Source organism: Pygocentrus nattereri, chromosome 16, assembly GCF_015220715.1.
Source record: "Pygocentrus nattereri isolate fPygNat1 chromosome 16, fPygNat1.pri, whole genome shotgun sequence".
In the NCBI taxonomy this organism is placed as follows: domain Eukaryota; kingdom Metazoa; phylum Chordata; class Actinopteri; order Characiformes; family Serrasalmidae; genus Pygocentrus; species Pygocentrus nattereri.
In genome coordinates, this window is record NC_051226.1 from 7,415,023 (window position 1) to 7,430,715 (window position 15,693).

The 15,693-nt window shown below is 40.4% G+C and overlaps 1 protein-coding gene across 13 annotated transcripts in view; it reads right to left on the minus strand.

Annotated features, from left to right (window-relative positions):
- Positions 1-15,693, minus strand: part of add1 (adducin 1 (alpha)) — a 74,929-nt gene that overhangs the window by 38,348 nt on the left and 20,888 nt on the right. For all 13 annotated transcript variants that reach the window (XM_037546213.1, XM_037546211.1, XM_037546212.1 and 10 more), the window contains exons 2-3: positions 4,661-4,866; positions 1,201-1,363 (exon numbers count right to left, since the gene is read on the minus strand). In XM_037546213.1, the coding sequence (XP_037402110.1) occupies positions 1,201-1,363; positions 4,661-4,852 (355 nt within the window). In that variant the 5' untranslated portion in view covers positions 4,853-4,866. The remainder of the gene's footprint in view (positions 1-1,200; positions 1,364-4,660; positions 4,867-15,693) is intronic.

Genomic DNA, 15,693 nt, shown 5'->3' on the forward strand with positions numbered 1-15,693 from the left:
TCCCCAAACGATTATTGAGTGTTGTTAAAAGTAAAGGTGATGAAAGGGGGCAGTCATGGGCTGGAGGTTAGGGAACCAGCCTGGTGACCAGAAGGTCACCGGTTCGATCCCCAGAACTGACAGCACATGGCTGAGGTGTCCATAAGAAAGCCCCCAGCCTAACCCCCAACTGCTCCCCGGGCGCTGTGGATTGGGCTGCCCACCGCTCTGGGCAAGTGCGCTCACTGCCCCCTAGTGTGTGTGTGTGCTCACTAGAGTGTATTTTATGGATCCAATTTATGGATGGATTAAATGCGGAGGTGAAATTTCCCTGTTGTGGGACTAATAAGGGTCACACTTAATCTAAACACAGTGGTAAACATGTTCCTGTCCCATCCTTTCTGGAACATGTTTCAGGCATTACATTCAGAGTGAGTATGTTTACAAAAAATAAAAAAGCTCATATACATTAAACATTATGGTTTCTACACAGGTCAACAGAATTTACTAATCACTGCTTCTCTTTTTATTAGCATTTCACACACTGTGCCACCTTCTTTGGAACTGGGTTTGTAATTATGCTGTGTTGGTTCACCTCCTGAACTGATTCACTGCTGCTCACGTTTCGCACTTTGGAGCTTCGAGCATTTTCATTTAGACCAAAAGGATCAAAACGGAGATGTGTGGGGCAGGAGTCTGTAGCTGGAGGGTATTGCCTGGGGCAGATGGCAGCAGACTGGGCTAGGGGCAAGAGTAAAAGAGCAGCTAATCCATTCAGCTCTGACTGCCAGGACCACAGGCATCTCAGAAAGCATTAAATAAGCCTACCTTAATGAGATAATGGGTCTCAGTGAGGTGAAAAAGGTCAGTTTGCATGTATGTTTGTGTTTACATCTCTTTTCTTGTGTGTATTTGTATATTTATGCATGTGTACAGTACCGTTTTAAACTGTTAATAATAATAACTAAGATGAAACAACTAGACCCAGACAATTATTACAGTATATTATCATTAAATAACTTAATTTACATATGTGGTTTTTGGGGTATGTAATGACCCAGAAAATGAATAAGGCTTTTAAAAATCTTAATATAGAGTTTACAGTATTAGCGTTGAACAACTTCACTGTACATGATGACCATGAAGCAAAACCATCCACACGTTTGCACGGTAATGTAAATGTGCATGACTCTGTCTGTATTTCTTTCAATGCGCACTCACTCATGTTAAGGGCAGCCATGCCCCCCTGCGGAGTGGCGGGGAACATGGTGGGGACGCTGGTGGTCATGAAGTCAGCGATCTGCTGCAGGGCCAGGAGGCTGGTGGGGTTCTTTCCCTTCTTCATCTGATCCTGAATCAGAGTCTCCAGCTCTTCACAGAAAGCCTAAAAAACACAACAAAACACTCACTCTTCCAACTCAACCTGTACCACAAGGCTAATGTGGCTAACAGTGCTGCAGAATTATAGTCCCCAGTCAGCGCAGTACAAACTGCACTCCTAGGAACATTTTCACACTCGGAGCGTTTCACTATTTTAGGCGGTCTCAGAGCGCAGAGTTGTGATGTCAAACAACATCTAACAAGTTTGAAGATGGTCTACATACGATTTGTTGTGAGGTCTGAAGGATCCGTGCTGTGAAAAGAACTTTGTGCTATTATTAACACATCTGAGCCAACAATCAGCCTACATAACCATAATAATCCATCCAAGAGGAGGGTATATTTTAGTTTGTCCATCTGAATTTACGTGACCAAATTGTAAGGCAAATTAGTCAGCAACTGCTTCAAATAAAAGTACATTTTTATTTATTTATTTTTTTGGAAAAGCTCCCCTCAAATTAAGAGAACGTGTTATGATGTCCCAAAACTTTTGTCCCTATATTGTACATACTGTATCAAGCTATTTAATCATAATAAGTCATACAAGAAGAGTTAATCATTTAAAAAAACACATATTAAATGCAGGGTCTTTAAGGTTTAGCTGTTGTGAGACCTTTTTGCACATAATCTATATTCACGTATTTAACGCGCTAAAACCTTCACATAAAGTCCGATGTGTATTTTTTGTGGATGGAGGCGCTGAGGAAGAAGAAATGGATTTACTGAGCAGTGCCAGCTGCATCAAAGTTCTCATTTCTCCTTCTCTTTCTCTCAACAGCACTCCTACTGTGGTGGCGTTCAAGGCTCTGCTTCAGCTTGAAGCTCCTCCCGGAGAAACTGAGTTCTAATGTCAAAGCATGTTTTCAGAATTGGACAGGGTCCCCAATATGAAAAACTTCATAAAGGAGGAATCCCACCACTATCCCTCAGAAAACCTGTGGATAATTAAATGGTTAAGATGTAAACTCAGAGTGTGAAATGCTCTGTTCCAGAAAAACATGCAGAGTCAGAATAGCTCACCATGGTGGTGATAGGAACCAGACGTCCACCAATACATTAAATGGCTATGAATTCGATGCCTGAGACTTTGTTTTATTAAAGTTTTGAGATGATTCTAGCCTTAAGGTCCATTCACGTTGAAGAAATACATGCTGGGTCTTGTGAGGCAAAATAGTAACCAAAGAAAACTTTTTCCCCCAGATTTTTCACATCAGTATTCCATATAAAACTCCTATCACTAGGAGTTCCTATCACTACCAATGTAAAGAAATCTGAGTCTCAACAATCAACCATTTCACACCAAACCACTCTGAATGTCCCCGTTTAAACCTAAAAGATTAAATTATGCAGAAAATACTCCTTTACAGCTTTGCCAACCCCCTTTCGTGCACAGAAACTGTACTAGAAACACTGAATAAGTAACTGTTAAACACTCATAGCGAAAAGAATCAATAGTTATGGTTATTTTTGTCCCTGCAACGCAGCCACATGAGGTTTCTGTCACACAGCACAGCCATGAAGGCAGAAATATATAACAGTGGCACCAGCCAGAGAGGAACCAAACAATCCAAATGCATTTCCAAATATTCAATAACGCTCCTAATCCCAGCCACAAGGGAACGCAAGAATAAAAATAAGTGCTTTATTGGAGAGCGCAGTCCAGTGAAGGATTATAAATGCAACTGACCTGGCTTTTGCTTTATCTACAGCTGTGATGGCTCAACATTCGCAGCTTCACTGAGCTGCGGGTGTTTCGCAACATCTGGCAAGAAGATGTTTCTAAATCACTAAACTCGTAAAACAAAAATGAAAAAGAAAAAAATCTTTTATTATCAGGTAATGGAAGAAGTCACTGACGGAACTTGTTGCGCATGAAGAAAATCATTTTATAAGTAATTAAACCACTGCTAAGCATTAATTCACTCAGGTCAGATCACGAGTGTTGAGGATGTTAAGACAGTGTCCTCTCATGCTCCTGTCTCTTCTTCCCTGAGGGTCTCTCTTGCTCTCTTGCTCTCTGAATAGACAAACGGGGGGAATTCTATCCCATCCTATGCTCCCACTAGCATCATGAAGACAATCTTTATCTGCCAAGGCCTAAGCAGTTCACAAAAACAGCCTTCTTCCTCAGAGAGCTGAGGCAGAGAGGGAGCTCATGAGGGGGTTCAGTGTTGGCTGAATGGTTGGCGAGTCTCGGCTGGAAACAGAGCGACAGTGAGCCTGAAGTCTGATCACATGCTGATGGGAAAAGTGTGGCGTATTATTCCGAACCGGTGCTGAACAGCGTATTGCTTGTTCACTCTCATCACAATATTGGCCTTTGAAACACTGAGGAGGCAGAAAGTGGCAATGCACTACTGATTAGTGCTGCACACACTTAAAAACATTCTTTAGTAAAGAAAATGGTTCTATATAGAACCTAAACACACAAACAACAATTTGCATGATTAAGGGGTTCTTTGCATGGTGAAAGGTTCTTCAGATTGATGGAGAACGTGTTGCAAATGGATCTACATTGAATCTTTTGGAAAATGGTTCTATATAGCACCCAAAAGGTTCTTTTATTGTTACAAGTTTGACATCATAACAGCACAAGAACCCTCTGGGTGCTACACAGAACCCTTTTCAAAAAGGTTCTATAGAGAACCATGCACAGCACATTCTTAGGAACCATTTCATCATGCAAAGAATCTTTTTTAAAAGTGCACCAAAAACCACTGAAATATATAAAGCACCTAAAAGGGTCTCAATGTCAAGCCTGTTACAACAGAAGAACCCTTTTGGGGCCTATATGGAACCTTTTTCACACAAAGGGTTCTTTGAGTTTTCTTTACTAAAGAACCCTTGAAGAATAGTTTTTCTCTAGGGTCCCGTCACGTTTTACTGGTCTTGACCTTGTCTTAATAATTCTAAATGGTTCACCTTCACTTAAAAATAAATAAATAAATAAAAATAAATAAATAAAAAAAAATAAATAAATAAAAAAAAAATTCACAAAGATGTTAAAAATGTTAATCAGTTAAAATTAAAAGTTAAAATTTAAGTTGACAGACACCTCCAAATAAAAAGTACTCGATAAATGATGATTTTGTATATATTTTGTTTATTAACATCTCAATTAGTACCTACTGATCATAATGAGTTTTTTCTCTAAATTGCTTTTTTAGTAGTAGTAGTAGTTTTTTGGACCTCAGTTTGGTGATTTGGCACTATATGTATGTATGTATGTATGTATGTATGTATGTATGTATGTATGTATGTATGTATGTATGTATGTATGTATGTTTGAATGAGTGTCTACCGGACTCTGAAGTATCATGGACACTCTCTTCCTCTGCTCCATCATGTTGAAGTCCTGTCGGAGGTCCGGCGCCATGTTCCTCTCTCTCTGGTACTCGGCGCTGCTCTCATCCACACGGTCGAAGTAGCGCTCCTTATGGGGCGGGTTGGTGGGGGCGGCCGTCACCACCCCAACACCTGAGTCTCCGTTCATCCTGCGATCAGCACCTGCAAAAGGGCAAAACGTTCTTAGAGAGCAAATCTGATACACTGTAGCCTACAAGAGTCAATGCTGATGTCACAGACTGATTGACTGATGTTGCCCAAGGCATGCAGCAGGTGGCGCTATACACTATTGTATGTTACTCTCATTACCCTCACAACTAGTACTGAGCAGTACGGACAAAACTTTTATTACTGTACAATTAAAATTTATTATAGAAATCTAAACAATATTCCCCAGCAATTATTTCCAGTCATAATAAACAAGGCTCCTGTGCTTTTGAATGGGCAGGGTCCTATAAACCTCTGAACTACAAATCATAATGTTTATCCCTGGTAAATCCGGACAAAAATGGGGATGTGGGGAGCTTCTACGCTTTCCTGCATCATTTTTATCAGTGTGACAGGTAAAAAAAGACATTATTAATTCTTAATTATTATTATTAACGTATTAATTAATGAAGCTAAATGATAAGTCACCAGTAGACAAGAGTCGAGATTCGTTTTCATGATCTTAAACGATGTTTCCATTTAGCAGTCATCACTGACCAGTCCAAACAGTCCCAGCAAACTGCTCAGGGTTGCCAGATTGGGCCAGATGTCCCTCAATAATAACATTTGTTTAGCAGTAATGTTTTCCATGATCTTTTTCATTTAGTTTTTTTAATAATAATAATAATAAGAAGAAGAAGAGGAAGAATAGTAACAAAATAAATTAAAGTAACAAAGTAAAACTTGGAACATTCAAATACTGCAGACAACATTCAACACAATATTTAAAAATAAAATGATTCAATAAATGCAGGCTGATACAGACGTGGCAGACAGGCACTAGATTAAAAACATATATTTCTTTTATGCATTCAGTTCAGTGAGGCTGTCCTAACCCGACTCCTCCCTGCCAGGTCAAAAGGAAGCGCAGCGTCAGTTTCCTGATCGCTCAATTTCCTCCAGCTGTGACAGATTTCAAAACACCACAACACAAAGAGATAAGATAATAAACACACTCCCCCCCGCACACACACACACACACACACACACAGAGTCCAGACAGACAGGGAGTGGACAACAAACTACACAGAAACTTTATTACAATACAAAACCTTCAAAGCCTCTCAGGCACAGAGAGCCCACGCCTGTGTGTTCAAGAGTTTGAGAGCTATAGAGTGCATTTTTAAACATAATGTGCCTGAACACAGTCCATTGAACAGGAGAGAGAGGGAGAGGGGGAGAGAGAGAGGGGGAGAGGGGGGGAGAGAGAGAGAGAGAGAGAGAGAGAGAGAGAAAAAAAAAAAACAGGGATCATGTCTGTTTCCTTAAGATTTTATATTATATCAGCACTTCTACTCTGTAAACTCCATGATAAGCCCACAAACACTTATTAATCGTCTTGTATAGAAACTATAGAAGCAATTGAATCTGCAAACACAGCCCAGTGCTGACGAGTGTTTCAGCACAACACAGGGCAGCCAATCAGAACACAGCCTGTTTACACATCAGTCTTAAAGGCACAGTAAGAAAACCGGTCTGTTATTTATGTAATTATATCATTGTATTGACCATTCTTATATGGAAATATAATAATGCGCAGCATGGAGAGGTTCCGTTTCTTACGGACGAACCGGTCAATCTGCGCTCAGGCTGAATAGGTGACTGTGGATGTGTTTCGCCAAATTCTCATTAGGATCACAAAGAGGCTGTTAGTAACATACAAATACAGCACTGTCTCCAGTTCTGACCGGCCTGGCCAGGCACTCACTGTGGGAAGGCTTTACGTGCTGCTGTTCTCCACTTTTACAAGACTGGACAGACAGACAGAGAGAGAGACAGAGAGACAGAGACAGAGAGAGAGAGAGAGAGAGAGAGAGAGAGAGAGAGAGAGAGAGAGAGAGAGAGAGAGAGAGAGAGAGAGAGAGACTGACTCAGCTTTATTGATTGTCTAATGTCTTTTGTCAGAGTGAGTGCTGTGTGGTGCCAGTGGGCTCTAACTCTTCTTGCACTAAAAGCCTCCTGCCTGCAATCAACCAGCACAGAACACAACAATACAACCACAGTGTAACTCCAGGGCCAGAGAAATGCGTTGAGACTACAGTACATACATTACAATTAACAATTCAGCAACTTTAAGGTCACCCACTGTAGATACAGCTTGTGTAATCTCCATAGAAAAGCAGTGACCAATAGAATGGAAACTCTGGAGCAACTGCACATGACCCTACGTTCACCTTGTCCAGTATAAAGCCCCCCAGCATTGGGCTGTAGAGCAGTGGAGCAGTGGAACTGTGTTCTCTGGAGTGATGGAGCGCCATTAAAAACCTTTGGGATGAGATTCAGACCTGATCATCCAACATCAGTACCTGACCTCACTAATGCTCAATCAAATCCTCACAGCAATGTTCAACATCTAGTGTAAAGCCTTCCCAGAAGAGTAGAGGCTGTTACTGCAGCACAAACTCACTATTAATACCCTTCATTTCACAGGAAACACTGCAGGAGCAGGTGTCCACAAACTTATACACCATGCAATATTCAAATTCAGATTCAGATTCCTTTATTGATCCCAGGGGGAAATTGCAGTTGTTACAGTTGCAGCCATTTATGTAAAAATAAACACTTTACTAATAATTTAAGACAATAATAATTTAAGACAATTAAGACAATTAAGATTAAGATTAATTAAGATTAATTAAGACAATATATTAAAAAAAGAGGCAAACTCGACGTAATGTTGTTAAAACTGGCTGCCGTTAACTTTGCCCAAAGTTATTTATGTTTGTTGGATCATGTTAATGTGATCATAGGGATGGATGACACAGAAAATAACAAAACCTCAAAAGATTTATCACCGTAGGTGTATCATCACACTTTGTTTTTCTGAGGTTGTGCCACATTTAATAACAATATTAAATAAACTTTAATTTATTCAACACTTAACAAACTGTTCCATATAGCATCCGCTTAAAATTTCACCAATATTCAGTTGCTAAGATGTAAACAGAGTCATTCAGACTGGTCTGTTGTGAAATGTTCTCTTCTGGAGAAACTTAGGCACGTTTAAATTTTTTAGTCAGTCAGTCTAAATCAATCAGTAGGTAATCTTCTCTGCAATGAACACACCACACCAAACCCCTCTGAATCACTGGGTTTACATCTGAGACATTTATTTATGCGTAAATTTTGACATATTGGTAGAATTCCCCTTTACAGGACTGAAGCTATGAGCCTTTAAAATCCAGATCATGAGTAAAACAGCTGAAACTAAAGTAATGAAGTGAAATCTGACCTCCACTCTGCAATGCACAACAGCCCCACAGCAGGAAATGACTAGAGAGTTGTGTAATGGGTCCAGCCTCTGGCCAGCTGTTCCACACAGCCATACACTGAAGAGGATAAACTCACCAACCCCTCCCCCCTAAAATTTCATCAGAACTGCCCAAAATGGGATCATTTAGACCTCATGCAATAAAAATATACCCGAAACAGCAAGAAAATTACACGTTTTATTGAGGAACCACGTCAGGCACTTTCAGACTGCTTTCATAAGTGCAGTAAGTATTTTGTTTGTTATGTTCACCACTGCTGGCGATGGGAAGTATACTGTTATTAAGTTAACAATATAGATATTTATGAAGTATTATAAATGGATTTTATCATACTGAAGACCACAAACAGCCCAAAAGCCAGAAAAAACATGAGCGTCTTATACAGTCAGCAAAAAGCCCATTTAAGGTCACTGCTGTGCTGCTCCTGAATTAGTCAGCGTACCCTTTCATACTGGTAACATACAGGTGGTGCACTAAGGCAGTGAAGCGTCCCAAATCTGATTTTCTCATCAAATCTTGGTTGTTATCTTTTAAATGTGATCTCTATGCAACATCAGTCTGAACAGATCAGCTCCTAAATTGAGCCGCATGCACAAAAGAGCAGAGCTTCATGTTGCTTCACGCAGCTCATCCAGAGATAAACAATCACGACTGCCAACGAACGCCAGTCACTCCCGGAGTTTCATCTTCATCTTCACCAGCATCACAGGAGTCGTCATTAAGCTTCACTGACCGACAGCTGGGCTCATCACCCACAGCTCAGATAAGTCACGTGAATTGGAAGTTTAGTACAAGGCCATTAGTGGACTTGAGAACGTTCACCCTGAGGCTGCTTTTATTGTGGCTGGGGATTTTAACAGGGCAAACTTGAAGAAGGCTCTGCCCAAATACTACCGGCACATGAAATTTCCCACCTGAGGAGAGACTCTTGACCGCTGCTACACCGCAATCAATGACAGTTACAAATGCCTCCCCTGCCTTGCCTTCAGCAAAGATGATCTCACCTCTATTCTTCTCCTGCCTGCATACAAACAAGAAATAAACAGGAACAACCAGTTCTCAGATCAGTGAAGGAGGCCATCTTCACAGTTCAAGACTGCTTTGAATCCACAGACTGGAAGATGTTCAGCTGGTACCAACATCAATGAATACGTTGACTCCATGACAAACTACATCAGTAAATGCACTGAAGACATTGCACCAAAAATCAATGTCAGATCATTTCCCAACCAGAAACCCTGGATCAATGCTGAGGTTCGGGCCGAAGAGCTTGGACTGCTGCCTACAACTAGTTACAGGAAGGCCAGATATGACCTTCAGAGGATCATCAAGCTGGCCAAAAGGAGCTTCAGGGACAGAATGTAATCCAACTATCTTGGCTCTGATCTCAGACGTATATGGAGTGGCCTGTGCACAATCACTGACTACAAAGTAGGTGTGAAATGGACTCTTCCTCCTCACTTGCAGATGAACTTGATCCTCATTATGCTCGTTTTGAGGCAACTGACACCTCACCTGCTGAGAAACTCCCAGTAGATGAGGAGAGCTGTGGTCTAGCCATTCCCCTGTCTGAGATGGTAAGAGTTTCTATCCACAGCCTGTCAGGCACCTGAACAAGCTGTTCCCAGTTACTATTTACCGTTCCCCAGTTACCATTTCACTCAGTCACTCTGTCAGCATTATTATTATTATTATTATTATTATTATTATTATTATTATTATTATTATATCATCTCTGCTATGGACAATAACACCTTAACAATAACTCACTTTAAAGAACAATAACACTGAGTCACTTAAGTCACTTTGAAATGTGCATTTTCTCTATATTTTGTGTATATGTAAAATATTTAAATTAGTTTATCATTTTTATACGTTTTTACTTTTACTTATTTACTTTCTGTAGAGTCATTACCTGAGCCTCACCTCAAGCATTTCAATGCATAAATGTCCTGACATGTTGTGCAAATGACAAGCTTGAAACTAGTTCAAGCAAATGGGCAGTTTTAAATAAATGTCACTGGGGACATTCAGAGAGGTTTATCAGTTTATCTGCAGCTAATGTAGTCACTGTTTTACGCAAAACAATTTGGTTTTATTTAAAATTATTTTTGATCTGTTTAATTATTCAGTGCTTATCTTTTGCTGTTGTAGATATGTCATATTTTGAACAACCAATGGCCAGTTGGGGTCAAAATGTTAAGAAAAAAAGAAAAGAAAAGAATAAGTGCTCCATGGATTTGTTGAGATTTTTTAAAATGGCTCTTTTGTAGTGGTTGAATTCGACACCCCTGCTTTAAGCTTTTACCAGACAGTTCTGCTCCGCCGTGCTGAAGGTCTACGACGCGGGAAACAACACCGTGATGTGTTGCTGGTCAATTCTCAGTTGGAATATCTGGAACGTTTCAGATGACGGACCCCCTCATGCGCCTTGACAAAATCAAGCTGAAAACGCGTGGGACGAGCGCTAGGCCACAGCTCCCGTCGCCTTGGAAACCGGGCAGGCTTCCACCAACTCCCGGGACGAGATCTGGTTTCCACGGCGAACGGCTGTGGTTTCCTGAGCTACGGAGTCCGTGAGGGGTCCGTCAGATAGAGAGGCTCTCTGTGAAAGTCCGGCTTTCAAAACAGGCCATTCACAAACACACAAAAACACTGGATTTGGGAATAAACACATTCATTAGAGCGGATTATCAAAGTCAAGGCAACAGGATGGAGGAGACATCCCGCTGCTTTTTGTTTTTTTTTTCCTTCTAAATGGACACTTCCTATAGAAGCAGGAAGGACCATCCGTGACATCAACCAGAAACCAACATCCACAGCAAAGGAAATGCTGTAGATCTTCCTCTGCACGGGTCAGAAACTCTAAAAGACAAGCATGGGGCAACATACGACCACATAAAGGCTCAAAGACAGTAAAGAAACAGCGAAACATTTTAACTCTGATTATTTTAAGAGAAATAAGATGAATATATGCATTTCTGCCACATCTTTTAAACGCTTTCTTGTTTATCTTTCACCATTAAAATATTTTGAGATTTAAAGATTTTTTTTTTTGTTTACATCAGCAATTTCATTATGAAGACAAACTGGAAAAATCAATGAAATTCCCGTCTAAAGACGTATTTCACTAGACCTGTCCAGGCCCTGCTAGCTTTCATTCAGTATTGGTAACCTTAGCATTTGGGTTTCACCGCTCCTTCAAACTGCGTATGGACTTCTCGTGAAGAACGGAGGATTAAAACCGAGAGCGATGGAGCCTAAAGCTCTCCACTGTCAGTATTAAAGATATCCGCTGCGGCTGTTCTGCACAAATCCCATCCCTTTCTGTTCTATTCCAGGACATCGCTTCAGAAACCTGCCAGTCGGCCTAATCCACACACTGCAGCATCTAATTACTGTCAATGATGATAATCAGCTTTTTATGGTCTGCGTCACTGCAGTTCAGGCTAGCAGAAAGCTGTGGGTGTGCGGTTACGTTACACTTTCAATCAGACCAGTTCTTTAAGGTTTAAAGGCCAATTCACACTGGAAGTATATCTAAAGAATTTTTCTCATCAGCCTGGTGCTTCAATTCACAGCATTCGGTTGTGTCATTAAGAAGACCACGTCTCCATGTCGGTAGGTGAGCCGAGACGCTGACTGTGCTCTGATAGAGCTCATCTCATCAGTTACTGCCCTGCAGGTGGGCATAAACCTAGGACAATAGACCAGAATGACCACTAAAAGATGAAAAGATGTAGACGCTTTAGATCCAGTCCCCAGTGCTACAAGGAGAAGATTAGCTAAAATGGCAGACTGGATGCATATAAAGTGCATTTCTACAGGGTTCAGAACGTTCCAGTGCGAGATATTTTATAAAAACTAATAAAAGTGGCTACTAAAACTGCCAAAGCTCTTAAATAATAAACTTACACATATATTTCAAGCTCAAGTCAGCTTCTTATTTGTGAATTTTCCATTGCACCATAAATGGTGCTGCAGTTGCACTGAGGTGCCTTAAACGTCAACCTTATTGAGGCTTCCCTCAGTAAGTGCATCAATTTCCTTCCTTTCCTTGCATCCTTACTTAAACAAATACCTCAAACTTTCACTTGGAGATGTTTACTGCACAGCTACCGAGCACAGCAAAGCCACCGGATCTGCTGAACTAGTCTCAATAGCTGATCCAATGCCGCATCCCAAACCACACACTTCCATACTTCAACTACACTAATAATAATAATAATAATAATAAAAATAATAATAATAATAGTAATAATAATAATAATAATAATAATTATATAGCTTTTTACAAGAACTCAGAGACCTACAGGTTTTCAAAATACAGAACATTAAAGACAAACATGAGAACATGAAGCACAGTCATAACACCACAAGCAAAAACACAGCAGGAATTGGCAAAGGGTTTGAGGACAGTCACAAGCAATAGAAAAGAGAGGGGTTTTAAGTTTAGATCTAAAAGTAGAGACAGAGTTGGCCTGTTGAACATGTGAGGAAAGAGTTCCAGAGTTGGGCCTAGAGAAAGCACGATCACCATATCCATGTAGGTTGGAAGGTGGGACAGTGAGTAAACCAGCAGAGGAAGACCTGAGAGTGAGCTGGTTTGTAGGGAATAAGTAGACCAGACAGGTAAGAAGGAGCAAGGTTATGTAGAGCTCTGTATGTGAGGAGAACAGTTCTGAATTGTATGCGTGCACTAATGAGTGCACTTCCAATGGTGTATATTCATTCTTTTTAGTGCGCTAGTGTGCGGTTTGGGACGTGAAAATAATAACGCAGTGGCAGTCTCAGCTCTTTAGATTTTAGCTTTTTGCAACAAATCAAATAAAATAGCAATACATTTAAATATATCAGTTCATATGCTTTAAAAATTACATACAAAGTGTTTTAAAAATTGACTGCCTTTATCTGATCCGATCTGTTATGGCTTCTCATTACAAACAGCCACACTACTGCTGAACGAACCTGAAGTTGCCTTCCAAATTGGTGGCATCAGAAAAGTCAGTGCAGAAATGCTTTTGCACGCTACGTTTCAGTCTGAACCACTCAGTGATTTTAGGCATGAAGCAAAATTTTTAATACTTTCAAATCGTTATGAAAGTTAAAAAAAATGCAAACCAGCTGTGAAAAGACCACGAACAAACTTTATGTTGAAGAATACGCAATCATTGTGAAGCTTACTGTTGGTGGTTGATCCAGCATTCCAGGTGGTTGCTAGGATATTGCTATGGTATTTTAATTAGTAGATGGGGTGCTGGCAAGCAGTTGATATGGTATTCCAGGTGGATGCTACAGGTGAGCCTGCAATGTACTCCAGGTAGTTGCTATGGTATTGCTAGATGGCTGCTGTGGTATTCCACTTGGTTGCCAGGTTACTGGTATGTGGTTGCTTTGGTTTTTTTGGTGGATCCTCTGATGTTTTTCTTAAAAAACAATAGGCTTTTAAAATGATTGCAGTAAAAATAAATAAATAAATAAATAAAATAAAAAAAACAATCTAATAATTTAAAGTTTAAATGCACAGGATTCAGGCATAGGCTCAACGTGCAAAGCTTGGTGGTCAAATCTTCAAGAAAATGTTTACATCTTCCACATAAAGTTATGTAAAAATGTACTGTAGATGCAAACTGCGACGGAAATAAGTATCATAGTGTGAAATTAATGTGTCATTACACCCTTAGAACTAGCCTAAAGTCAGTCCACTACAAAAATACAGACCCATTCACTAGTGTGTGCTCTGCCAACCCTAGCTGATGGCACAAGGTGGTACGCTGCCAATTCTTTGGCATCCTCTAATAGTAATGATTAGACTACTGGCCCGTTCATTTTTCTCTGACCGATGGATCCTCTCAGACCATTTGGGAACACTATGCCAGTCTGCCTGAGGGCCGTCACATTTTTCCACAAAGATTTCCATCAGATTTTCCATTAGAAACCAGACAACCTCAGTGAACTCCACCTCTATAACACTTCTCTTTACCCTGTACAGCTCTGAGCTCAGAGGACTAAAAGATACTCTGTCACTGTGATTGTACACAGTATGAGGGTGTAATCGTGTTATTCAAGCACCTGCAAAAGGCACAATACACAACATGCATCAAGATGTTCCGTTTTCATATGCTTTTAATGGATAAAACAGTAGTGTCTCATTTTAATAAAGAAAATTAAGTTATAATAAAAAGTTGTCAATGGTCCAATCCTCAGTTTAGTGGTCTACATCTTTATGACGCATGTTATTAAAGCACTGAACACACCTATAATTCACTCAGAGAAGTGTTTTAATGATATCATATTGTCCACTCATACTTCATATATACAATTTAAGGTGCACCCATTGCTGATAGACATTCAACTGCACATGTATGATCTACACAGAAAAGCACTAACCAACAGAATTGGATGCTCTGGAGCAGCAGCACATGAGCCTAAGGCCACCTAATGTCAAGAAGAGGCTAGAGGGGTATAAAGCCCCCCAGCATTGGGCTGTGGAGCAGTGGAGCGGTGTTCTTTGGAGAGATGGAGCTCCATTAAAAACCTTTGGGATGAAATTCAGACCTGATCATCCAACATCAGTACCTGACTTCACTAACGCTCAATCAAATCCTCACAGCAATGTTCAACATCTTGTGTAAAGCCTTCCCAGAAAGGTAGAGGCTGTTACTGCAGTAAAAGATGGACAAACTCACCATTAACACCCTTCATTTCAGAGGAATCAGCACTTGTGTACAAACCTAGAGACACATAATGTACATATTTGTTAGGAGGATCTAAACCACCCAAGAAACCAAAGCCAAAACAATCCGTTCTGACCACAACTGGCTCTTCTGTGTCACGGGTTTGAGATAGCGACGCAGCATGAATGCAGCTACTGCATTTTGGGAGGCAATCCGACTAAAACTATATTTAATTGTGCCAGGAGTGTCCTTGATACACAGAGCAGCTTTTGGTATTACATAGGTAAGATTAGCAGCAGTGGTGGGCTTTGGGCACAGTGACATGCTAATGAGACCACGCAGAAGCATATTCATAATGGTGACTATTGAAAACAACATCCACCCACATCCACATCTCATTCCCTCCCTCTCTCCCCCCCACACATACCTGCTCTGCTCTTCAGCTAGGCATTCAGATCCAAATGACAAAACAGGCCCCCAAACACTGACATGACTACCAAGCAAGCAGTGTTACCATCGGAGCCTGTCAGTGAAGAAAAGCTAAAATACCATCATGAACAGCCAAAGAAAAGTTTCTAAAATGACCGAGAAAAATCTTGCTGCATTGAATTAGCGTTTGCCTTTTTCTGTAAAACTACCTTTTTTTTTAATTAACTATTTTATAATCACTGTGATACGCCACAACACGCTTCTCTGAACATAGCATGGATATGCATGATGTTCAGTTTTCATGTTTGGAAGGGAGAAAACGGTAGAGTCTCATTTTAATAAAGAAAATTAAGTTCATAAAAAGATGTCATAATAGACTGTTAAAGATATATAGGCCTATTTAG